The 27,847-nt window shown below is 33.4% G+C and overlaps 1 protein-coding gene across 1 annotated transcript; it reads right to left on the bottom strand.

The window, feature by feature from the left end:
• Positions 1–882: 882 nt before the first annotated feature.
• On the bottom strand, positions 883–26,867 carry LOC134725400 (uncharacterized). The gene is made up of 2 exons (XM_063589205.1): positions 26,476–26,867; positions 883–1,627 (listed from the first exon to the last, which is right to left on the bottom strand). The coding sequence occupies exons 1-2, from the start codon at positions 26,786–26,788 to the stop codon at positions 1,029–1,031; spliced, it is 912 nt and encodes a 303-aa protein (XP_063445275.1). The 5' UTR covers positions 26,789–26,867; the 3' UTR covers positions 883–1,028.
• Between the last annotated feature and the right edge of the window lie 980 nt (positions 26,868–27,847).

Consider the following 27,847-nt stretch of genomic DNA (forward strand, 5'->3'; position numbering starts at 1 on the left):
AATTTCAGGAGAGATAGATCTTGACCTGATGAACAATTCAACTCCGTCAGATTTGCTCTAAATGCTTTGGTTTTTGAGTTATAAGCCAAAAACTGCATTTTACCCCTATGTTCTATTTTTAGCTGTGACGGCCATCTTGGTTGGTTGGCGGGGTCACCGGACATATTTTTTAAACTATATACCCCAATAATGATTGTGGCCAAGTTTGGTTAAATTTGGCCCAGTAGTTTCAGAGGATAAGATTTTTGTAAAAGATTACTCAGATTTACCAAAAATGGTTAAAAATTGACTGTTAGGGGCAATAACTCCTAAAGGGGTCAACTGACCATTTCGGTCATGTTGACTTATTTGTAAATCTTACTTTGCTTAACATTATTGCTGTAAACAGTTTATCTCTATCTATAATAATATTCAAGATAATAGCCCAAAAACAGCAAAATTTCCTTGAAATTACTAATTCAGGGGCAGCAAACCAACAAGGGGTTGTTCGATTCATCTGAAAATTTCAGGTCTAATAGATCTTGACCTGATGAACAATTGTACCGGCGTCAGATTTGCTCTTAATGCTTTGGTTTTTGAGTAATAAGCCAAAAACTGCATTTTACCCCCAGGTTCTATTTTTAGCTGTGACGGCCATCTTGGTTGGTTGACCGGGTCACCGGACACATTTTTAAACTAGATACCCCAATGATGGTTGTGGCCAAGTTTGGTTAAATTTGGCTCAGTAGTTTCAGAGGAGAAGATTTTTGTTAAAGTTAACGCCGGACGACGGACGACGGACGCCAAGTGATGGGAAAAGCTCACTTGGCCCTTCGGGCCAGGTGAGCTAAAAAAGCATTTCCTGTCCCCAATAACCTATGACTTATGATACTTTTGCTGAAATTCTCAAGTCATTCAATATTTTACTAAATTCTTCTAACAACTCTTTACATGCTTTAAACTACGCTCTCAATGCCCGCGATTTCGAGGGTGTGTTCTAGTTATAAATTAAGAGAATTACTACTAGTTATCACGATTTACGATTTTTATTAACGTTGAGGATTTATATCGTTTACAATGTGTTGGGTCTGTTTTCTGTTCTTGAAACTCGTATGTGATATCTTGTTCTGTAATTGAGTAGAATCAGTTTTAGGTATCGCATATGCAGAACTTCTATCCAGAACCCTGCCAGGATGTCCTCCACCAAATGCTGTTCGATTGTGAGCAATATATTTATCGGTCAATTGTTTCTTAAGCATTTCTTTTTCATGTTTTTCACGATCAAGTTCATTTGCCACTCGATTAAGTTTATGTGCAGCGTTATCCATTCGACTCTCAAAAATTTTGGATTTAGTGTTGTCTGATATCTCTAAACTAGATTTTAAATCCTTGAGAGGTATTCCGGGATTAGCAAACATTTTTAAGCAATACGTAAGAACGGCCTTCGACATTCCTTTATCGGCAGCTTTAATACATTTAAGCAGTATTTCCGGTGTATTATCCCGTCTATTCCTTTGTTGTGGAGGGCCTTTCACATCGGTCAACTTCGTCTTTTTGAGCGCAGATATCAACACTTTTTCACATCTTTCCTTTAACGCAACCATCTGATATTCATGTGATAAAGGTAATAAACGTAGAGCCATTTTCTCTGCAAGTAAATGAAGATAAACAAAATAATCTACCAATGAACAATATCACAAATACACTCATAAATTGATTGTTTGTATTAAAATTTAACCGTCCACTCTTTCCGAATGTTACAACCTTTACTTTATTATAACCCACACCCACTATAAATCGACGACGTCACAATGCACAAAAACACCATATTTTACTGATATGGTGTCAGAGTTTCCTGTAGGAAAAATTACCATATAAGAATCGAAATAGTTCATGCATTCCATAGATTTGCGTTTCATTTTTTTAAATGGTTAACAAACACTTTTTTCATACGCTTTTTGATTCAATTTTTTTTTTAAATGAGACGAAAGGCAATTGATTTTTATTTGAATTCGTGATATATATATGTAAACAGTTTCAAAAAAGGTATCTTGAAGGAGATTGAAATTATAGATATATTTTTTGCAAATTTTTTTAGAAAAATATATGACGTCTTTATCCCCTTTTTGCAATATTATTAGTAAAAAGGCAGGTTGCTGCCATGGATACACAAAAAAGAAATATCTTGAACCATTTAATTACCGGGCATCAGATCTATGGAAAATACTAATTACATGTACATACATATGCTCATATATGACACTAACAGTAGACTTAATTTGTACGAAAGCAAGGAAAAGGGGATGGTAATATTTACGCATATTGCTATCTAACATTATAGTTCTAATCTAGTGACAAATCTCATTTTGAAGAAAAGAGCAGTAAAACTCCTATAACAAATCAGCGTCCTACTATTCTTTGAGAAAGTTTGTATAACCACTGGGGTCCTCTTTCTTCAGTTCCTGCAAGTCTCTCATACTTTTGATTTTTTCATTTGAGTAGGGACTTTCTGTTTGAAATTTTCCTCGGAGTTAAGTATTTTTGTGATTTCTATTCATACTGCCCACACAGTGGTCGCTTTTAACCACTGCATTATCTAAATTTTTCGGCACCCTTTGCTTTAAATGCTTTGGTTTTTGATTTTTTCTAGGGAAATATCTAAATTTTTATATAGTTTATAAATTTTATATAGTTTAAGATAACTCTTGAAATTTTCCTCGGAGTTAAGTATTTTTGTGATTTCTATTCATACTGCCCACACAGTTTATACAAACTTTCTCAAAGAATATGATTATTATCCCTTTTTAGCTCACCTGGCCCGAAGGGCAAAGTGAGCTTTTCTTATCACTTGGCGGTCGGCGTCCGTCGTCGTCCTGCGGCCGTCGTCGTTAACTTTTACAAAAATCTTCTCCTCTGAAACTTCTAGGGCACATTTTACCAAACTTAGCCACAATCATTATTGGGGTATCTAGTTTAAAAATGTGTCCGGTGACCCGGCCAACCAACAAATATGGCCGCCATGGCTAAAAATAGAACATAGGGGTAAAATGCAGTTTTTGGCTTATAACTCAAAAAACAAAGCATTTAGAGCAAATCTGACCTGGGGGTTAAATAATTTATCAAGTCATGATCTATCTGCCCTGAAATTTTCAAATGAATCGGACAACCAGTTGTTGGGTTGCTGCCCCTGAATTGGTAATTTTAAGGAAATTTTGCCGTTTTTGGTTATTATCATGAATATTATTTTTGATTGAGATAAACTGTAAACACCAATAATGTTCAGCAAAGTAAGATCTACAAATAAGTCAACATGACCGAAATGGTCAGTTGACACCTTTAGGAGTTATTGCCCTTTATAGTAAATTTTTAACCATTTTTCGTAAATCTTAGTAGTCTTTAAAAAAAATCTTCTACTCTGAAACTACTGTGCCAAAATTAATCCAAACTTGGCCACAATCCTCTTTGGGGTATTTAGTTTTAAAAATGTGTCTCGTGACCCGGCTATCAAATCAAGATGGCTGCCATGGCTAAAAAAAGAACATCGGGTAAAATGCAGTTTTTGGCTTATAACTAAAAAACCAAAGCATTTAGAGCAAATCTTTCCGGGGTACAATTGTTTATCAGGTCAAGATCTATCTGCCCTGTAATTTTCAGATGAATCAGACAACCTGTAGTTGGATTGCTGCCTCTGAATTTGTAATTTTAAGGAAATTTTGCTGTTTTTGGTTATTATCTTGAATATTATTATAAATAGAGATAAACTGTAAACAGCAAAAATGTTCAGCAAAGTACGATTTACAAATAAGTCAAGATGACCAAAACGGTCAATTGACCCCTTTAGGAGTTATTGCCTTTTAAAGTCATTTTTTTTTTTACAATTTTCATAAAATTTGTAAATTTTTACTAACATTTTCCACTGAAACTACTGGGCCAAGTTCATAATAGATAGAGATAATTGTAAGCAGCAAGAATGTTTAGTAAAGTAAAATGTAAAAACACATCACTATCACCAAAACACAATTTTGTCATGAATCCATCTGCTTCCTTTGTTTAATATTCACATACATGACATAGACCAAGGTGAGCGACACAGGCTCTTTAGAGCCTCTAGTTGTTTGTTTTCTACGCTCCCTTGAAGCTCCGTCACATCAATCAACCTGTGTTTCTAAGCTCTAACCAACTTGCCAAACAATCCAACTGCTTTATTTCCATGTAGATATTTTAAATGTATAATTTTACTTTGACCTTCTGTGAACTACTAATTTTAACCAAAGAAACGGGGAACGTGTCCTTTGAACACAGATAATTCCCCAGCTTGCATATACCGTTATACAGTGTCATTACTCAAAGCGGTAACAGCGACACTAACCAAACTAACTTGATCTGTGTTTTTTGGAATTGCGTTTTATAAAATTTGGTTGAGGCAAAATAAAATTCGAGAACGGAAACTAATTGTTCGGTCGTGTACGTACTTACGGACGGACAAGTATAACACTTAATGCCTCCTCCGAAGCAGCGGGTGATATAAAAGTATTCAACTGTTTTATACTGAAATTGTTTATATACAACCAATGCCCGACTATCACTACGACCCCTGTACGATTGAGTCGATCTGATCTGGCAGAGATCAGGGTGAGATCGAGTATAGCTGATTTGGTCTATCCAGTCGAGTAAAGACCGTGTAGAGATCGTGAATTGGTCGGAATTATCGAATATGTATTCAATTAGTAGTCGTGATGGAGTCGTAAATGGTCGGGTTATAATAAGGTCGCGTACAGTTGGACAGCAGTCGGGCAGAAGTCGTAAACAGATCCGATCAAGAATTTGGTTACGCTTGCTCGTGGAAATTTGGACAATCGGGATCATTGAGGTGATCTGATCGGCAGTATGAACCTAACTTTAAGGGCATACGTTACAGTTTTGATCACATATTGAAATTTTGCTGACAATTTGCATAAATAGATATGGGAAGATGTGGTGTGAGTGCCAATGAGACAACTCTCCATCCAAATAACAATTTATAAAAGTAAACCATTATAGGTCAATGTACGGCCTTCAACACGAAGCCTTGGATCACACCGAACAAAAAGCTATAAAGGGCCCCAAAATTACTAGTGTAAAACCATTCAAACGGGAAAACCCACGGTCTAATCTATATAAAAAACGAGAAACGAGAAACACGTATAAATTACACATAACAAACGATAAAGGCTATTTTTTGCCTTATTTAAAAAAATCAAATAGCGGCACCAGCATATGGAGTATATGTGTCTCAATTGATACGTTTGATACAATTGTTTACTCCTTGGTTTTGATTGTTATTGTCATGTAATAAAAAATATACCTGCATGTGCTACTTTTTTTTAGTAAAAGAGGTCGAAATTTTATATATTTGCTCAAAATTCGGATTTGTGGACGAAGTTTCCCTTTCGGCAGAAAAACATAACTTTTTTGCTTAAAAAGATAAACACACTTCTTGTTATTTTTTGCTAAATTATTAGTAAATTCTGTTTTATATAAATGTTCTTTAAATTTGTGAACTTTTTTCAAAAAATAACTCATATTTATCAAATGTTCACGAATGTAGAAAAAATATTTACGTTTCAGTCATGAAAATTGGCAAACACAATCTTCTTACGTTATAAAAACCAAATGACATTTTAATAAAGAGGGGTCCATGAACTCGTTTTCAATTTAGATAAGTTTGAATTATAAAAATCAGTCGAAAACTGAATCTTTTCCCGATAAGTCATAGTTTGAAGTCGCGAAAATAACAATTTACGTACGTAACGTTATAACCTCCCCTGTAACTGTATCGTATTCCTTTTGATCCTGTATTTACAAGTTCATGAAAATTTGCATATAGGCTATTTTTTACCTGATTAAATCAAATATGTAATAAAAAATATCCATTCATGTGCTACTTTTTAAGTGAAATGAGGTCGAAATTTTGTATATTTGCTCAAAATTCCGATTTGTGGCCGTAATTTCTTTTTCGAAAGAAAGACATAACTTTTTTGTTATAAAAGATAAACACAAATTGTTTTTTGTTAAATAATTGGTAATTTCTGTATTTTATAAGTATTCTAAAAAAATATGTAATTTTTCATTCAGAAATAACTCATATTCATCAAATGTTCATGAATTGAGGAAAAAACATCATATTTTACTGCATGTTTATCAAAATTAAAAAAAATCCTCTATTTACAGTTTTATAAAATTTGGGTCACATAATCTCCTTGCAAAATGAAACAAATTGCCGTTTAGAAAAATAGGGGTCCATGAACTCGTTATCAAATCAAATCAGTTTGAATGATAAAAATCAGTCGAAAAATGCATCTTTTCCCGATATGTCACAGTTTCACGGTGGGTATGGTTGTCCTGCGAGAGAACGTACTGTGCTGGTGATTCGGTCCTGACGGGTGCTGGTGGGTCCTGATTCTGTGCTGGTGGGTTTGTTTACATTGTATCAGAACGGCAATAAAACGACTGTTTTGTTGCTTAATTTTTCTCTGATGCGTCACAAGTACCATGCAAAGTATATTACAACAATATAATATTGCAAAAGTCGTGCAAGTTCGTTTAACGGAATTGTCCTGACGCGGTGCTGGTGATAAGAAAAACGGTCCTGGTTCTGTGCTCCGATGTCCTGGTTCTGTGCCTTTATAATTTAGTTAAAAGTGGCATATATTCAAGATCATTGATGCTGTACTGTTATTGACTAATTAACTGTTGTCTGCTTTCTTGAAATTGACATTGTTTTGAATCCGTTTACTGTTATTATGCAAGGAAAAATACCCCTATTTTTTTTATTTTTTTTTTAAATTAACTGTAATCTTATTTATTGGCCTGTTAATGGAACCCTTCTTGTCCCCTTTTAAGATAAGAAAATATGTGATTACGATCATTTTGCAAGATCACCAAAATACGTTGTAATTTATATAATACTTATATAAAGTAGATGATGTGGTATGTTTGTTGTCAATGGACAAGTTTCCTAAAGAAACCAAAGGAAGTATGTGTTAATAACCATACGTCATCGTAATACCTTCAACAATAATCCATTAAATAAAAATGTAAAAGGTTACCGTTTTGCATAAAAATTGAGAGAAAAAATATAGAACAAAGAACTTTCTGAGCGTTTGAATCATATGTCTTTAGCAGCTTAAATCACATTTTTATGTGAACAATTGAGTGCTGACTATAAGAATGACGATAGTATTGCGGGTTTGTTTGTTTGTTTTTGGTTGTTTTTTTTTTTTGGGGGGGGGGGGATAAGTAAGAGCGAGGTTGCAGTAAAAGTTTTAAGCTTGGAATAGTTTCCCGTAAGATTAAAAAGTTGTATTTTAAATGAAAAATGTATCTTATAGCCATTTAGAATCACTTGCTGTATCTGTAAGATTTTTTAAACCTAACTTTTTTGTCTGAACGGTTATCAGGTTTTTTTTTCGAAAGTGCGATAGAACACTAAAACAAATCACTATTTTATGAAAGGGCAGACTAGAATATATCAGAGAATGAAGACGAGATAACCTAGAGACCACTATAAACAAAACTAAGATTTCTTAGCTTTTTCATTTCAAAATTCCAAAATAAATAAATATTTTTGATAAAGAATTACGGGGGAGGAAGTGAACAATTTGTCCTACTTTACTATATTTAAATATTTTTATGAATAAAAATCAAATGTGCCTTAATTATAATTGAAAATGAGTAAATGGAAAAAATACCTAACTAAAATACACTTTTATTGTAATATTGGTAATATCACTAAGCTTTTAAGTTTTGTGTGTCAAACACACCATCTCTGTAGTAATGACTCCATACTAATTTTTTCACTTCATCCATTTTTTTATGCATTTTTTTATATTGTGAATTCTTAGTATCATTATATTTTTAAATGTAACCTTAATTTATATTTAAAAAAACCGAATCTAAAGCCAGATATATCAAACATTTTTGTTTCCATCTATCCGTTTTCAGGACAGTAACAATCAACGTAAACACGCCTGGAAAGTAAAATGCGTACTCGGCTGTCTGTAATCGATCATTTTTAGACACCCTCCTAAAAAACAAACCGGGGTGGGGGTTCAGAGATGCGAATTAAGTACTCAGATCAATATTTTATCTTTTCGTGTATGGTTTATGACCCCTTCTGTGGCTTGTCAACTACGAAATGTGCAAACTGCAAAAGTATCAAAACAGCACAGAAAATGAATAATAGAGACATAATTTTGTACTTATACCAAGGGGAAACTTCTTGCAAAGCATTATTATTTATAGTTCATTACTGTTTTTAGCAGAAAAAGAGAATTTGGTGAAAAGAAAATCACTATTTTTGTAGAAAATTCACAGACGTTTGTAAAGAGATTTTTGTTATGTTTAGCATTGGATCAACGCAAGGGTATATTATCCTTAAAAATCTATTTAAAAGCATTTGAAGCTAACGTTTGCTTTGTTAATTGTGCATTTCAAAATTCCCCAAGGGTTACTAGGAAATAGAAATATGGTCACTTGGTCTTCTCCTGACCGGCAGTAAAACGCTTGCCGAAGTGGGGCGTCCGTTTGGCTGTGCGGGATGTATCAAGTTCGCAGTCGCGTCCGGTCAGAATGGGGAGGTTAAATCCGATGTCTCGTGTAAAGAGAGTGCCACGCTCTTTGCACGTTAATAACCCTTGCAGCAACTCTTTGAGGGGTCTGTAGGTGGCCTGCTGCTAGGCAAAATTTCTGTTCCTATCCGATACATCCTCATTTTCCAGTGGCAGTCCAAAATTCCACGACTATTGGCCTCTTTTATGACAAGACCTACCTTTTGTATTTATTGTGAACTTGTTCTCGTCCTGAATATGCATGAAATATTTGCCACTGGACGTTAAGCAACCAACAATCAACCAATCAATAGCTTCATACTTCCAATTGAGTTTAAAAAAGAAATTCTTAGATTAAACACCTACATTTAACTTTAAAAGATCATAACAGTTTAAAACAATACAAATCTACACACACACACAAACTGGCTTAATTTCAAATGGTTATCAACCTGAATCGCTATAAGATCATATATAAGCTCACCTGTGTCGAGGGGTCGTGTGAGGTTCATGTATTGTCTTGGCGTCCGTAATTACAAAACGATCTTTTTTGAAATTACTTGACCAAATGTTACCAAATGATTTTTCAAGAGTGAATCTAGGAAAAACAATATACATCAACAAACATGACCACTGTCTAATAAAATGTATTCGAGTTTTTAGTTACAGCCGATTCCATCGAGTATATAAGGCAAACATAATATCTTTGGTTAGCTTGCTTGTAAGCTAAACCGTACCCTCCTTTCGAAGTAGCCTGGTCCTACAGACAGAAAGATGTGTCATTTGTCGGACTAGTATACTCTTAAAGTAGGGTAGTTTACATAACCTAACAATGACTTTTCTGTTCATCAAGCAATATAACCAAAGATATTCCCTTTGTCTTCACACTCATTGAAATCGGCTTTAATATTGCAAAAGTTCAAGCAATTAGGGCAAAAATTTCCGAGTAAAAAAAATCAAAATGTCTTTCCACCTTGCACATTTCAGAACATTCAGATCAGAAAACGAAACTGGGTCCAGCAACATTTATAAGCAATTTAAGATTTTGACCCCCAGTTTCCATTCACCTTCCATTCATGATCATTAAATTGAACTGTAAAACATTTCTTGGTACCTTCTTAATTCCTTTATCAGTCTTATGTAAACATAATTATGACAATAACTGTTGTGAGCAAAAGATTCACTGCACACTTTTAAAGTTCTGCTTCATCAAACATTAAAATGTGAACTGAAGTTTTGAGAATTTTAATCGACACGATTGAGATTTTTGTATATGAGAACATGGTTTATCTATTAGTTGAAAATGCGGCTTTGAACTAGCTTTCAGTACCTTCGAGCATTCGTTGTTCAATAATTGTGTCTTTGTGTAATTATTTAATGTGATAAATTGTTGTGTTGGTACACCACTGTAACAATGAAGGAGGAAATGAGGAGGGTTGGTTGGGTGGAAGTGGGGAGGGGTATGCGGAGCGCTCACAAACATGTCTATGCGGCATGGGCTTTGATCATTGTTGAGGCATCAATGTAAGGGGTATTTAATATCTTGATAAAACTATTCTTTTTTTAGATACTATATATTGTTCTCTGATATTGGACGAAAGATGTTGCCCTTTTATGTAATTATGTTATACAAGTTACGATCATTTGAAAACACATATTAAACAGCCAAATGGATGCACAAGAGCTAAATAGGAGTAATAGATCCTATTGACAACAATTAGCTGCTCAATTGTATTGATTTTGTAACATTTGTTTCAAATATGACCAACTTCTAATCCAAAATCACCAGCACCGTATCAGGACCCACCAGCACAATGACAGGACCCACCAGCACAATGACAGGACCCACCAGCACAGTATCAGGACATGAGTAAATTGAGAAAATGCTAAATTTTTATAAATTGCAATGTTTTTTTACAAAATAGTTTTGTCGTATGGATTGCGGTATAGAAAGCGGACTCTATGAGCATTTTTGTTTTATTTTTTCAGTTCGAGATTTTCTGAAAATGAGCATTTTTGTGTTACGCTTACTGAAACAGTTTAGAGGGTCGACTTTTCAATGGTTTATATATGAACCCATAAGAAACAAAATTGAAAAATCTCAACTGTTTTCTTTCATTTTTTATTAGTGAAAACGTCAAAAATCATCATTTTCGTCTTTGTTTACATTTTTTCATTGATCACCAGCACCCGTCAGGACCGAATCACCAGCACAGTTCGTTCTCTCGCAGGACAACCATACCCACCGTGAGTTTTTTTTAAAAGTTCACAAATTTAAAGAACATTTATATAAAACAGAATTTGCTAATAATTTAGCAAAAAATAGCAAGAAGTGTGTTTATCTTTTTAAACAAAAAAGTTATGTTTTTCTGTCGAAAGGGAAACTACGTCCACAAATCCGAATTTTGAGCAAATATATAAAATTTCGACCTCATTTTACTAAAAAAAGTAGCACATGCAGGTATATTTTTTATTACATGACAATAACAATCAAAACCAAGGAGTAAACAATTGTATCAAACGTATCAATTGAGACACATATACTCCATATGCTGGTGCCGCTATTTGATTTTTAAATAAGGCAAAAAATAGCGTTTCTCGTTTTTTATATAGATTAGACCGTGGGTTTTCCCGTTTGAATGGTTTTACACTAGTAATTTTCGGGCCCTTTATAGCTTTTTGTTCGGTGTGAGCCAAGGCTTCGTGTTGAAGGCCGTACATTGACCTATTTACTTTTATAAATTGTTATTTGGATGGAGAGTTGTCTCATTGGTACTCACACCACATCTTCCTATATCTATTTATGCAAATTGTCAGCAAAATTTCAATATGTGATCAAAACTGTAACGTACATGTATGCCCTTAAAGTTAGGTTCAAACTGCCGATCAGATCACCTCAATGATCCCGATTGTCCAAATTTCCACGACCAAGCGTAACCAAATTCTTGATCGGACCTGTTTACGACTTCTGCCCGACTGCTGTCCAACTGTACGCGACCTTATTATAACCCGACCATTTACGACTCCATCACGACTACTAATTGAATACATATTCGATAATTCCGACCAATTACCGATCTCTACACGTTCTTAACTCGACTGGATAGACCAAATCAACTATACTCGATCTCACCCTGATCTCTGCCAGATCAGATCGACTCAATCGTACAGGGGTCGTAGTGATAGTCGGGCATTGGCTGGATATAAACAATTTCTCTAAAAAATAACTCTAAGAAAACTAAAAATATTGTATTTACTAGAAGGGAAAGGGAGCATCCACCTGTATTTTTTGGGATAAATGGTGAAGAGGTTGAGAAAATAAATATTCACTGTCATCTTGGGATAACATTTCAGTCATCAGCTTCATGGCATACACATATTGATATTATTTATAAAAAAAAGCATGCTCTCGTCTTTCTGTGCTTCGCCAAGTTAAGCACTTATTAGATAGGAGTTCACTTATCCGTATTTATTATGCTTTTATTAGACCTATATTAGAATATGGTGATGTTATTTGGGGCAATTGTTCCCAGCATGAGACTGAGCTCCTTGAAAATATTCAGATAGAAGCTGCTAGAATTATTACAGGATTACGACGTAATTCCTCCAGACAAAAACTTTATATTGAATTAAAAACCAATTGTTCAGAGAACAATTGAAAGTCTTTCCACAACAAAGAAATTTGGATAAGAAGATAGTTTCTTCATACTGATGAGATAAATAATGGTTTATATAATATGCTACTTCCGTTCTCATATGATAGCTTATTTCAGACTGATTCCAAAAATATATAGTTTCTATATACTTTTGCATGTAGAATGGTAAATAATTGGCGACTTCCGGTTTGTTGGAAGTCATTTTTAGTCTTCAGTAATCAGTTTATGTATCTATATGTTAAAATATATGGATTCTGAGTTCTTTTTTGTGAAAAAACTGCAAAAAAACTACTTCCGGTTTTCTCAAGGTCACTTCCGGTAGCTATTTTTCAAGGTCATTTGTCACTTAACCTTTTGTTTAAGGTCAAATGTCTTTATTATGAACTTACTTGAAGTTATAATCAAATAACCTCATATCAAGACATTTCAGGGGCAACAACTTCTATAAAATGCAATGTAATTGTATAAGACTAAATGTACCATATCTTCATTACTATTAAGCAGACATTTTGCACTTGTTCTTTTATATGTATCTCTCAAAGTGAGGGAGAAAATGCAAAAACAAGTAAAAGTCACAATTGAGAATTTGACCTTGACCTTTGACCTTGACCTCATTTTCTAAGTTAAGACCTAGGGGACTCAAATAAAAACATTCCAGGGTTATACAGTTAATTGTTTATGAGTTAAATAAACATACAGACAAATTTATTTTGTAAAGGTAGATAACTCCTATAAAATTTCATCGAATCGCTTCGATCCAAATACGCCAAAAATTACTGAGGATGTAACGAACAATTTGTTAAAAGAATTTTGTAGCTATCTTGTTTTGTTACGAAGGAGATGCACACAGAGGATAAACAGTGAAAAGGGAGATAACTCTTACATAGGAAATGGTTCGCCTTAGCAGGGTGAAATTTAAAAGCGCATAAACTATACGATACCATATGAGAAATATCTAAGCGACATATTGCGAAACAAACATTTTGCGCAAGAACAAAATTTGGCGGAAGAAAAAAAAAAAAAAAATAATAATAATAATAATTAAAAACCAATTGTTCAGAGAACAATTGAAAGTCTTTCCACACTAAAGTAATTTGGATAAGAAGGTAGTTTCTTTATACTGATGCGATAAATGATGGTTTAATTATCTTTTTGAGTGATATAATGGAGATAATATGCTACTTCCGGTGAAATTAATGTCACATTCGGTCTCATATGATAGCTTCTTACACACTGATTCCAAAAATATATAGTTTCTATATACTTTTGTATGTAGAATGGGAGATAATTGGCCACTTCCGGTTTGTTGGAAGTAATTTTGAGTCTTCAGTAATCTGTTCATGTATCTATATGACAAAATATATGGATTCTGGGTACTTTTAGGTGAAAAAAATTGCAAAAATAGCTACTTCCGGTTTTCTAAAGGTCACTTCCGGTAGCCATTTTTCAAGGTCATTTGTCACTTAACCTTTTGTATGAGGTCAAATGTCTTTATAAAGAACTCAATTGAAGATATAATCAAATAACTTCATATCAAGATTTTTCAGGGGCACCAACTCCTATAAGATGCCATTTAATTGTATAAGACTAAGTGTAACATATCTTCAATACAATAAAACTGACATTTTGCACTTGTTCTTTTATATGTATCTCTCAAAGTGTCGGAGAAATTGCAAAAACAAACAAAAGTCACAATTGAGAACTTGACCTTGACCTTTGACCTTGACCTAATTTTCTAAGTTGGGACCCAGGGGACTCAAATAAAAACATTCCAGGGTCATACGGTTAACTGTTTATGAGTTATATAAACATACCGACAAATTTATTTTGTAAAGGTAGATAACTCCTATAAAATTTCATCGAATCGCTTCAATCCAAATGCGCCAAAAATTACTGAGGATCTAACGAACAATTTGTAAAAAGAAATTTGTCGCTATCTTTTTTTGTTACGAAGGAGATGCACACAGATGTTAAACAGTGAATAGGGAGATAACTCTTACAAAGAAAATGGTTCGGCTTAGCAGGGTGATATTTAAAAGCGCATAAACTATACGATACCATATGTAAAATATCTAAACGACATATTGCGAAACAAACATTTATCGCAAGAACAAAATTTGGCGGAAGAAAAAAATAATAATAATCAGAAGAAAAACAATAAGTCTTTCCACAGAAAAGTGGAAAGACTTAATAATAATAATAATCAGAAGAAAAACAATAAGTCTTTCCACAGAAAAGTGGAAAGACTTAATTAGGTTTAGAAACTCTGGAGAATAGACGTAATAAACATAAGCTTATACTATTCTATAAAATATTAAATGGGATGACACCTGCATACTTATATGAGTTAATCCAGCCATATCTTCCCAGACAAACCCCTTATACTTTGAGGAATGAAAATAATACTTTTCACCCGCCTCTTGCTAGAACTAGCTCTTATTTTAATAGTTTCCTTCCTTCCACTATAAGACTTTGGAATAGTCTTCCTTTGAGCTTACAAAAGTCACCAAGTTTGGGTATATTTAGAAGTGGACTGGATAAGTTTTATAGGACTGGTGATATATTTAAACCTTTCAACTATGGGATAAGGAAACTTAATATAAGTCATTGTCAACTCAGAAATAATGCTAGCAACCTTAAATCTCATTTATTTAATCAGTTCTTATCTGAGAACACTTTTTGCACAAACTGTAACCATCCTGTTGAGGATAACAAACATTTCTTTTTTATTTGCCCTAAGTATAATGATGTAAGACAGATCCTTCTTGATTCCATTTACTCCATTGTTGATAATGTTGACATAAATATTGAATTACTACTTTTTGGAAACAGATTATTATCATATGATATGAATATTGCTATTTTTAAATCTGTTCAGAAATATATCAGTGACACTCAACGTTTTGTTTGAAATTTACTTAATTTTTGTTTCATCTAGTTTTATTTTTTATTTTTATTTTTTTATTTATTTTTCTACACTCCAACGTTAATTCATTTATTCCACTAAGCAAGCTTAGTGTCTCCTTCAAGCCATATATATATTTCTAATGACTTATAAAGGATATTTGCATGTTTCAAGGTAATTTAAATAACTGATGATTAATTGCCTATATATTTTTTTATACTTTGCATTTATTAAGTAACACTGTTAACATATTTTGCTCGTGTGTGCTCACAAGTAGCATGCATGTTCCACTAAATTGCATTATTTTAAATACAGTTGTTGTATAAATTGAATCATACCTTGTACATGTATTATGGAGAGAGCTTTTATAGGCTGTGCCTGTTGCTCAATCCTTTTCATATCTTAATGAATAAAATATGTTTAAAATCAAATATAAACAATTTCAGTATAAAACATTTGAATATTTTTATATCACCCGCTGCTCCGGAGGAGGCATTAAGTGTTATACTTGTCCGTCCGTAAGTACGTACACGTCCGAACAATTAGTTTCCGTTCTCGAATTTTATTTTGCCTCAACCAAATTTTATGAAACGCAATTCCAAAAAACACAGATCAAGTGCGAATTTGGGTAGTGTCGCTGTTACCGCTATTAAGTAATGACACTGTATAACGTTATATGCAAGCTGGGGCATTATCTGTGTCCAAATGACACGTTCCCCGTTTCTTTGGTTAGAATTAGTAGTTCACAGAAGGTCAAAGTAAAATTATACATTTAAAATATCTACATGGAATTCGAAATAAAGCAGTTGGATTGTTTGGCAAGTTGGTTAGAGCTTAGAAAGACAGGTTGATAGATGTGACGGAGCTTCAAGGGAGCGTAGAAAACAAACAACTAGAGGCTCTAAAAAGCCTGTGTCGCTCACCTTGGTCTATGTCATGTATGTGAATATTAAACAAAGGAAGCAGATGGATTCATGACAAAATTGTGTTTTGGTGATAGTGATGTGTTTTTACATTTTACTTCACTAAACATTCTTGCTGCTTACAATTATCTCTATCTATTATGAACTTGGCCCAGTAGTTTCAGTGGAAAATGTTAGTAAAAATATACAAATTTTATGAAAATTGTAAAAAAAATGACTTTAAAGGGCAATAACTCCTAAAGGAGTCAATTGACCGTTTTTGGTCATCTTTACTTATTTGTAAATCGTACTTTGCTGAACATTTTTGCTGTTTACAGTTTATCTCTATCTATAATAATATTCAAGATAATAACCAAAAACAGCAAAATTTCCTTAAAATGACCAATTCAGAGGCAGCAATCCAACTACAGGTTGTCTGATTCATCTGAAAATTACAGGGCAGATAGATCTTGACCTGATAAACAATTGTACCCCGGAAAGATTTGCTCTAAATGCTTTGTTTTTTTAGTTATAAGCCAAAAACTGCATTTTACCCGATGTTCTATTTTAAGCCATGGCAGCCATCTTGATTTGATAGCCGGGTCACCAGACACACTTTTTAAACTAAATACCCCAAAGATGATTGTGGCCAAGTTTAGATTAATTTGGCCCAGTAGTTTCAGAGAAGAAGATTTTTGTAAAAGACTACTAAGATTTACGAAAAATGGTTAAAAATTTACAAAATGGGCAATAACTCCTAAAGGGGTCAACTGACCATTTCGGTCATGTTGACTTATTTGTAGATCTTACTTTGCTGAACATTATTGGTGTTTACAGTTTATCTCAATCTAAAATAATATTCATGATAATAACCAAAAACAGCAAAATTTCCTTAAAATTACCAATTCAGTGGCAGCAACCCAACAACGGGTTGTCCGATTCATCTGAAAATTTCAGGGCAGATATATCATGACTTGTTAAATAATTTAACCCCCAGGTCAGATTTGCTCTAAATGCTATGGTTTTTGAGTTATAAGCCAAAAACTGCATTTTACCCCTATGTTCTATTTTAGCCATGGCGGCCATCTTTTTTTAAACTAGATACCCTAATAATGATTGTGGCCAAGTTTGGTAAAATTTGCCGTAGAAGTTTCAGAGGAGAAGATTTTTGTAAAAGTTAACGACGACGGACTCAGGACGACGACGACGGACGCCAAGTGATAAGAAAAGCTCACTTTTCCCTTCGGGCCAGGTGAGCTAAAAAGGGATAGACAGCAAAGGGTGCCGAAAAATTTAGATAATGCAGTGGTTAAAAGCGACCACTGTGTGGGCAGTATAAATAGAAATCACAAATTAAAATACTTAACTCCGAGGAAAATTTCAAACAGAAAGTCCCTACTCAAATGAAAAAATCAAAAGTATGAGAGACTTGCAGGAGCTGAAGAAAGAAGACCCCAGTGGTTATAAAAACTTTCTCAAAGTATAGTAGGACGCTGATTTGTTATAGGAGTTTTACTGCTCTTTTCTTCAAAATGAGATTTGTCACTAGATTAGAACTATAATGTTAGATAGCAATATGCATAAATATTACCATCCCCTTTTCCTTGCTTTCGTACAAATTAAGTCTACTGTTTGTGTCATATATGAGCATATGTATGTACATGTAATTAGTATTTTCCAAAGATCTGATGCCCGGTAGTTAAATGGTTCAAGATATTTCTTTTTTTGTGTATCCATGGCAGCAACCTGCCTTTTTACTATAAATATTGCAAAAAGGGGATAAAGACGTCATATATTTTTCTAAAAAATTTGGCAAAAAATATATCTATAATTTCAATCTCCTTCAGGATACCTTTTTTGAAACTGTTTACATATATATATCACGAATTCAAATAAAAATCATTTGCCTTTCGTCTCATTTTAAAAAAAAATTGAATCAAAAAGCGTATGAAAAAAGTGTTGTTAACATTCAACCGTGCGGTGACATACAGTTGTTAATTCCCGTGTCATTTAATGTCCTGTGGAGAGATGTTTCATAGGCAATTATACCACATCTTCTTATTTTTTACTACAAAAATTTCTGGACATATGGAAAATATGGACAATCAAACAAAAAAAGCCCATTAAACAGCTAAAATATAATATTGATGTTCTTAAAAACAAACTTTAAAGGCTACAATAGTCATCAGCTGTCTAAAAATAATGAATTTTCATGCGCAATTACTTTCATATTGAAAAATCCTCCTTATGGTGCTATAAACAGTTTCGTACTAAAAACTAGGGGTTATTCCCCGTCTAAAAATAACCATGGAGGAAAACCCGTTTATTTACTTACTTGGTGAAAAAGTATCATGTTTTTTGTATTTGATTGTAAAAATTAGTTAATTAGCTTTCAATTAAAACAGGTTGAATGATTGAAATAATTTTAAAAATTATATTAAATAAACATGTTTCGAGGGGAGACAACACTGTAAACAGTCTGTTTTTTTAGCAGTGAAAATTGAAAACTTATTTGCAGCCACTGTAGCTCTTTTCGGAGCAGGAAACCGTACCCTGAAACAAGACTTTTTTGAAAGGCCAGATAAAAAGCTACAAAATTCATAGTTTTGATTATGAAAAATGTGCATTGATCATGTCTTCATGGGTGTGCACTTGACCTGATTTCAAGTTTTTTATGTTAAAATTATACCTTTTCCCCCCATGTTCATGGATGAAATTTTTATAATATATTAAAAGTACACATTATTTTTATTTCATTATAAACTACAGAACATTCTGATTCCAGTGATATCTAGTTTTATACAAGTATCTTTATTACTCAGTCCACCAGTAAGGGTCACACATGCATGGTCCCTCAAAACATGACGTCATAGAAAAAAACTGTTGATTGCACCCTTAATTGCAGAACTACTTCCCTTCCGAAACACCTGCGATTATCCCAGGTTTTATTGGGTTTCGTGTTGCTAAGTTTTCATTTTTTTATGTTGTGTTATTTAGACTTCTCGTCGACTTTTGTTTTTCACTATGGCTGTGTCTGTTATACATTTGCGATTGATTGTTCATTTGGTACCAATGTTTTACACCTCCTTGCAGAAGTACATACAAAATTTCCATATGTTTAGCATTGAAGCAACACAAGGGCACATATTAAATTCTTAAATCCTTAAGCCTCGGTCACACCATAAAGGATACATGTAGCTCGAACAGATGCCTAACGGATAATTTTTGTTCAATACGTTCATGTCCGTTAGACGTCCAACAATGTGCCGGTGGTATGCCGTAAATACTACACGGACGTTCTTAAGAATGAAATTTTAAATTCATCTACATTCAAATCCATCCGCTCCACAGAGTTTCATATAGTAAACAAATATATCACAACCACATCAAAGCTTAAGGATTCTTCTGCATGTGAAGGTCCCTATTGTGTATTGGCTACCTAAACTACACAAAAAGCCATTTTAAATATCGTTTCATCTCGGCCTTTAGTTAGTGTTCTACAACTAATCTTTCAGTGCTTTTAACAAGTTCATTGACTACTATTAAAGAGCTTATCATAATCTATTGTCATAAAATATATGAACATAGCGGTATAAACCATTCTTGGCGTGTAAAAAATTCTTTGGATGTTTTAGATAAATTACGTGCTTTTTGGTGGTCCTTTTCATTCTGTTGACAGTTTTGATTTTTCTACTCTTTACACTACACTTCCATACTATCTTATTAAACAAAAGTTTCCTATTTAATTAAATCGTCGTTTGGTAAAGCTGAATGCAAACATATTTGCTGCAACTCATTTAAAGCCTTCTTCTCTAATGAGTAAGGTTAATGTGCTAGATATACTTACTGGAGGTGTGATGAGATGATTGAAGCTGTTAATTTTCTCCTTGATAATATTTATGTACGTTTCGGCAACAAAGTTTATCGACAGGTTGTAGGTATCCCCATGGGCACTAATTATACTTGTATTTGTACTGTTACGAATCACAGTTTATGAGTAAAGACCCGTCAAAATTGCATTTAATTGATAAATTCAACAACACTTACCGTTATCCTGATGAATTTTTTTTCGTTAAATAATCAAGAATTTTCTCTATATACTGCTGAAATTTACCCCAAGGAACTTACTTTAAATGAATCAAATTTATACGGTAATAACTGTCCTTTCCTGGATTTAGATTTTCGGCTTTAAAACGGGAAACTCCACACTAAAATTTACGACAAAAGGGACGATTTTTCGTTCCCTATTGTTAATTTTCCATTTTAAGATGGTGATGTTCCTTTGGCACCATCTTACGGTCTTTATATATTTCACAGCTCGTTCGCTATGTCCATGTCTGTTGTGACGTTTTTAATTTCAACGAACGCAATCCATGTATTACTGTCAGGTAAATTATTAAACCAGGGATATCGTTACCATAAATTACTTAAACCTTTACTAAATTTTTCCATAGATATAAAGATTTGGTTTTGAAATTGTTGTACCTGTAGAAAACGTATTTCAAACGGGATAGCCCATCCTCATTTTTATGGAAATGTTGTTAACCGTGCCCGGAAATTTAGAAATGTCATTATGATCCTTGTAAACTTATCGCTCCTTTAAATAAACTTATTCTAAAAGGTTACCAATTCAAAACTGTAATACGATCATTAAATATTGTTTTTATTTGTATAAATATTGATTTTGTTATCAGTAAATTAAAAGTAAACTAAATATTACTAGTATGTTATATACATATACAGATTCATGGATCTTCAATCTGTCGATACCTGTAACTTGGCATTGCACAAGGTCATGTTTTTCTCTGACTGTTTATTACGTCTTTACACTAAATCCATTGGATGTTGGATGTGTACGGATTGACAGTTTAGTCTTAGATGCATGATTTGTTTTATTATTTGTTAGTGGCTTTGAACTAGCTGTCAGATAACTGCGAGTACTCTCTGATATGTTCCTAGTGTCTTTTTGTTGTCGGGATGTACAAGTACCCGGCCACGTCCAATTGTATGTTTCTCCATCTGATGAGTTAATCCTTTTCAACTGATTTTTATAGTTCGTTCTTATGTTTTACTGTTATACCACTTGTCCCAGGTAAGGGAAAGGGTTAGGATCCCGCTAACATGTTTAACCCCGCCACATTATTTATGTATGTGCTTGTCCCAAGTCAGGAGCCTGTAATTCAGTGGTTGTCGTTTGTTTATGTGTTACATATTTGTTCTCGTTCATTTTTTTTTCATATTAGTTTTCTTGTTTGAATTGTTTTACATTGTCATAACGGGGCCTTTTATAGCTGACTATGCGGTAGGAGCTTTGTGCACTGTTGAAGGCCGTACGGTGACCTATAGTTGTTCATATCTGTGTCATGTTAGTCTCTTGTGACAGTTGTCTCATTTGCAATCATACCACATCTTCTTTTTTTTTATTTCTACCGGATGATGAACGGATCTGAAACGGATAAATGCCTATTGAAAATTTCGTGTCAGAAATGCCAATTATTGGTATGTCAGATTTCTTAAAGGTTTATGAATTCTCATTATTCATAATAGATACACGTCTTCACAATCAAGCAGCTCTTATCAAGGCCAGACACTGCCCTTTGGCGGCGTTTTATAACCCTTATACTGTTAGCGGGCCGATCTGGGTCGATTGACGTTACCTTTAACTGCCAATGGGCCGATCGGGCCGATTGACGTTGTCTTTAACTGCCAAAGGGCCGATTGGGCCGATTTAGTTGTTCTTTAACTGCCAATGGGCCGATATGGCCGATGGTAAATGTTAATAAAATAAATATTGATTTTAAAAGCATAATTTAATGATGTTCTGACAATACCATTTCATTCTCGTTTCATTTTTTTAATTTTTCATGACGTCATTTAGCCATTTTTATGACGTTACAATGATGTCATTTATATTTAGCTATCATATCTGAATTTTGCGATTCGTTAATCAATCCGTTAGGGTTTTTTGTTGTTGTTGTTTTAAATGTTTCACACTTTGTTATTTCTGATCCTTACTGTACGATATGAGTATTGCTCGTCATTGTTGAAGGTCTTGAAGGCCGTACGGTGGTTTACGATTTCATTCATCACGTCAAATGGTCTCAAAGAAGATGTTTGGTAATTGCTACATTGGTAATCATACCATATCTTCTTATGTTTATATTGTTGATAATTTCAATAAGACATATTAAGTTGACCGGAGACAGATTGGCCTTTTTTATCATTTGGTTCATAAGAATTCGTAACTTGTGATCTTTCACTTTATATATCATATATAACTACGTTTTTTCAAAGAAATGTTTTGGGTAATTTCTAGTTGAATAATAAGCAATTTGGTAGAAAATGTTCACAGGTTTATTTCTTCAATTGATTATATTTTTTTGTGGAGCTTTTTTATAATTTTCTATAGGGATTTATTTTTGTGAAGAAAAAAAAAATTCAGAAAAAAGTTGTTTTACATGAAATAAATATATGGCCAAAAACATAGAGGTGACGAATACTTTTGATCATGTACTGTCTTCACATCTTTCGCTTCTTAAAAACATTCTTTGCTTTTAAATATTTAATTTTAAGCATTTCTGTATGATGAAAGTAAATCCAGAAAAGGGCTACGGAAGCATGAAATTTATCAAGTGTTTTACTTAAAACAGACTTATTTATAATTCATGATATAAAGAACCCATTTTTCTTGTTAATTTTTTCCCGCTTTTAACATATATTCTGAAAGTATTTCTTTATCTTTTTTTGTAAACTTATGCAACAGTAAGGTGCGGCAATAGCCATTACGGATTCATTAATGCCGTTGACGGTCAACGAAAGCCATTCTTTAGGGGATGACCATTTAAAATTCTGAGGATGGGAGAATGGGGGTGGTAGGAATGTGAAAATGAATATTATGGCATTATGAATAACGAGGCCCAAGTCGTTGTGAAAATGAATATTTTGTCCAACAAAATGCATTACAATAAAGGGAATAAGTATGAATGAAAAAAATTTGTACTAGCAAAAAATGAAAAAATAATATCAATCCGGAAAACTGTCTCCCCTCCTACTCAGACGATCAAATAATTATAGGTTTCATAACGAGTGAGAATAAGATATCGATTGATATCAACTCGAGTTATTTAATTTCAATAATAATAAACGAGCCTATGGCGAGTTTATTATTATTAAAATTAAATAACGAGAGTTGATATCAAGCTATTCTCCATCAAATGGTTCCATTTTGTTATACCTATGTCAAGAAGATATATACCCTAGAATGGCTGTCTAAAATTTCTTATTCATTTCTGGCATCAATTTAAGTCTTTTATCACTCACTCCCACTGACTAAACGTTTTTTCTTTTTTTTTCAAATCTGCATTCAGTGTTAATTGTTTACCCAAAGAAATTGACAAAAAGTTAAGTTCCCGAAAAAAGTATAACTTAAAAGTATTTTTTTTAATTCCCTCTGTTGTATTAGTTATAACAGTATACATATAAATATGTATAGTTGCCGTCAGGTAAAAATTGATACCATGGTTTTGGTCGAAATTTTTTAAACAACCAACCGCATTCATTCGAAATTACGTGTTTCAATCAGCGGAATCAAAAATCTTTCCAAAATACCCGGTTGCAGTACTGTCCTACCTTTTGTTGTGATTGCACTGTATAATCCTGACCTTCACATTTTCGAAGATTATTTTCCATTGTGAATCCGACATCGTGGTTTCTATGAGGATCCTTTATTTGCATAACATTCGTTACTCTCAAAAGGGCTGCATTCGTTTGCATGATTATTATTCCTTTCGAACGTGTCGCAATTTTTAAAAATTTCATAAATAAATTTGACCTGATAATGTAACTATACGTTTTTAAGGCAAAGAATGCGTAATTGGGCAATATTTTCTTGATTTATTTTTGAAATTAAACGCAACATTCAACACTCCTGTCTTTTTTTGTGATGCACAGTTTTTATAAGAACATGAAGCAACAGTTCCATGAGAAAAAAAAGAAAAACCTTACTATCCCAGTAAATTAGGTTCGGATTCGAACTCACTTTCAAGCAAGATATTTCTGATTTTGTTGAAAATTAGTACGCATTTATATAATTCGTTGGAATCGTCAGAATGTTAAAAAAAATATAAATAAGAAGTTTTTATGCTTTAAAGTTTATGTCGATTACGTACAAAGGATTACTGAAGGAAAACGCGTCAGAGAATATGCTTTTCCCACTTTAAATTGAAATTTTCCGAAAATCTGTCCACCGTGAGAAGTCTATTCAAATATAATATTCTGTTGCTGTAAACATTTTCATTTTAACGATAGGAATCTAGTGGGGGGTCACCGGATTCATGTTTGCTGTCGTCATCATTTATGTATGAGTGATAGAATTTTACGACGTTAAAATTATTAATTTCTTTTTACCTTTTCCACGCTACGAAAGTGAAACTGATTATTTTCAACTGAAAAAAATGGAATCCGGTGACCCCTTATATTTTCACACAATTTTAACGGAAATGTTTAATAGCAACAACCCATAGGTTTTAATCAAAATTATGTAGACGGATTCTAGGGGTAAATGCAAATCTCTTTCACTAATATTCGTAATCGTTACATTTCACACATATTCAGGATATTGAAGCCTATAATCATAAAATTTTTATTTACTTTTGAATATTAAGAATTAAGTAGTTTGTACATTAGTATATGTCAAACACAATTTGCATCAATTCAGTATATTTTTAACTTGATTTATTGAAGATGACAGATGTGTGCAGCGTAACACTGCATTTGTACAAGGTGTTCAATGGCATTCCGGCGTCGACGTTGTAGTAAAATTTAGCAACTTCATAGGTGTAACGTTATTTTGGATTTGAAAAATTTTGGCAGCGGAAAGGTTAAAGAACAAACCAAAACCAGTTACACAGAAACATTTGAATATTTATGCGATTTGTATGTATTATCATGAGGGTGGTAATGCCCTTTACTGTAAGGCGTCAAACGGTCATTTTCGGCTATCGTTAGCGTCAAATTGGTTAACATTTTATTATACTTCACGTTAAAATGCCATATTTTGATTGGTTTATACGAGGTATAGCTGAGAGGGTGACAATTTTGTTCAATGTTACCCTCTCGTCCAGACCAATCAAAATCGACAATTTAAAAGACAATGAATTGAATTTACATCAAGTTATTGAATTCAATGCTTAAGTTTTACATTTTGGCTCAGATTTTATTATTTAATTAACTGTCAAAATAAAAAAATAAAAATTCTTGCTTACTGATTTTGTTGTTTTTTCTAATACCCATAACGTTGTTATGTATGTGACGTCATAGAAAATACTTTTAAAATAAAATTAATCTGTAAAAGACAATAATGATATGACATTCAGTATAATAAATTAAATAACACATAGCTGAGAGGGTGATAGGGCAGATTGATACCCCTCGAAAAACCATTGTCAACCTTGGCTTCGCCCCGGTTGACAATGTTTTCTCGGGGTACCAATCTGCTCTATCACCCTCTCATCTATGTATTATTTATATAGTGATTCGTCAAAATATCCTTATCGTGATGTCTCAAATAATTATCGTTACCGTTGTTTTGGAAACAAAATGGCGTGATTCGTCAAATTCAGCTGGTTTTTATTTCGTCTTAAAGAAAGTACATTTTATTCGGCATGCACTAAAAATACCGTTAACGTCATTTGGCAAGAATTTTTACCGTTATACGTCATGAAGGTACCCCCATTACTACCCTCTATCATTTTCGCCTTTAATTTTCCCGCCTTTAATTTTCCCGTATGTCCGTTTTATCCGGTACGCTTCCGTAAGGTGTCCGTTATATGCGATACTCGTCCGTTGGATGTACGTTCGACATCCGTTCTGTCCGTTTCGTTTCCGCTCGTACGTTGCATAGCCGGTGTGTGTCCGTTATGCATTCGTTTTATTTGGTCAGTACATCAACGGACTCCAACGGATAACAATTTTGTCAACGGACAACATCTATTTTTATCCGTTAGTCGTCCGTTCGCGCTATCCGGTAAGGTGTGACCGAGTCTTTAGGCTATATTGCTTGTCGCGTAAAATATAGTCTGTTCGTAATTATGTTAACATAATCATAAAGGTCATTTGTATTTTAAAATAAATAAAGAAGAACATATATAGATTAGGTGTATTGTATGTTCGTGTATACCCACTTTGTCTTGTTTGTCATTTAAACATTGCATATATGCTTGTCTGATGTTTCAGCGTATGCTGGCAGAGTGATTAATACAATCTTGAAAACTAAGTTACTCATATGAAGCGTAGCAATTGCAATATGTCATCGCCATATTACAAATTTATTCACGATCCGACGATCAATCATCTCGATAAATCAAATAACTGCTTGATGGTTGTGGTAATTTTACCATGTTTTGTGTAAATGTCAATCTGGTGAAATACTGAGAAAAATTTCTTACCTGTCAAATCGCGACATATCCCTGGGTGCAGAAAAGCCAGCATGTCCACAAAGTCAGGAAAATTCTTCTCACTTATTCGAATCTCTGCTTTGGACTTTTTCTCTGAGGAAACCGATCTATGAGCATTTTCCAACATTTTCTGAAAGTAAGGTGAAGCGTACCCCAAGAGAGCCCGATTAATGTACATTTTTCTACCTTCCACCACTAAAACGGTATCTGTGAATTGATCTTCTTTTAGAAACGGCAATGTTTGTTCTGATAGAGCCTTATTTGGTGTTGATTGCGGACCTGCATACCTTAAAACACCGGCCATGTTTTAGAATTGTATTCAATGAAATCATTCGATTTAGCTAGTAGATCAATATAAAAAAAACAAATCCAACGTGTAACGCAACATTGAAGTTCTTTGTTTGTCAATGAATTCATTAGTGAATTAACAATGAATTTTGTTATGTAGGTAATGTACATGATCTTGTTAATAGAAGTCACGGTGTCTTTAAGTTTCAGTACACAGACGATTTAAACTATCAAAATAATTTTAAAAATCTTTTTAGATTTTTTTTACAACACATACTTTAAACCGAAACGCTGAAAAGCTTTAACCAGATGCTCCGAAGGGCTCAGCTTTATACGACGGTCACCGCAGAGGTCGAACCCTGTTCAAACAGTTGGAGCAAGTATGGACACAACATTCAAGCTTGATACAGCGTTGAATTTGGATCGTGATTAAATGACACAGCATAGGTTTCTGACACAGATTGAATATGGTCTAATGAACTTAATTTTTTTTTTTTGCTTTTTAGCGTTATATTAATTCCCTCAAAAAATATTAATGAAGAAACTTTCATTTTAACTTCTGACATATTTTACCCCCCCCCTTTTTTTCATCTCCCCTTTCCCTTATTCCAACAATAATCTTAATTAAAATTTCTAATGGAATATGCAACAATTACTACTCATTTAAAAACATCATAAAATATCAATATAGAAAACGACATACGGTCATGATTAAAATTAATATTGATTAATACATGTAGTAACTTTTAAAAATAATTTTACAGCTATATGAATCATCTCAAGACAAATATCATTTCTTAATATATATAATTTTCAAGCAGTGTAAGGGAGGCAATAAAACATATTCATTTTCTAGAACAGTATTCTTTAAATGGAATAGAGGTACCTCCCTTACACTGCTTTTAAATTGTCAAAATTGTCCTTTAAGCAGAAAAAAACTTGTTCCCCCCTTCCATGCCCCTAATTGCTAAAAGATTTGAGTCATAACCCCCAAATAACCCTCCCTTTGTAGTATGGAAACTTGTGGTATAATTTCAGACAGATTAATACACTAAACACAGTCAAGTTCTTGACT

This window comes from Mytilus trossulus, chromosome 1 (assembly GCF_036588685.1).
Source record: "Mytilus trossulus isolate FHL-02 chromosome 1, PNRI_Mtr1.1.1.hap1, whole genome shotgun sequence".
NCBI classification, from domain to species: Eukaryota; Metazoa; Mollusca; class Bivalvia; order Mytilida; family Mytilidae; genus Mytilus; species Mytilus trossulus.

Excerpts from the sequence above, each read along its gene's own strand:
- LOC134725400 (XM_063589205.1), bottom strand. The coding sequence starts at position 26,788 with ATGGCCGGTGTTTTAAGGTATGCAGGTCCGCAATCAACACCAAATAAG. Across the intron at positions 1,628-26,475 it reads GATATGTCGCGATTTGACAG|AGAAAATGGCTCTACGTTTA; the intron begins GTAAGAAATTTT and ends ATTTACTTGCAG.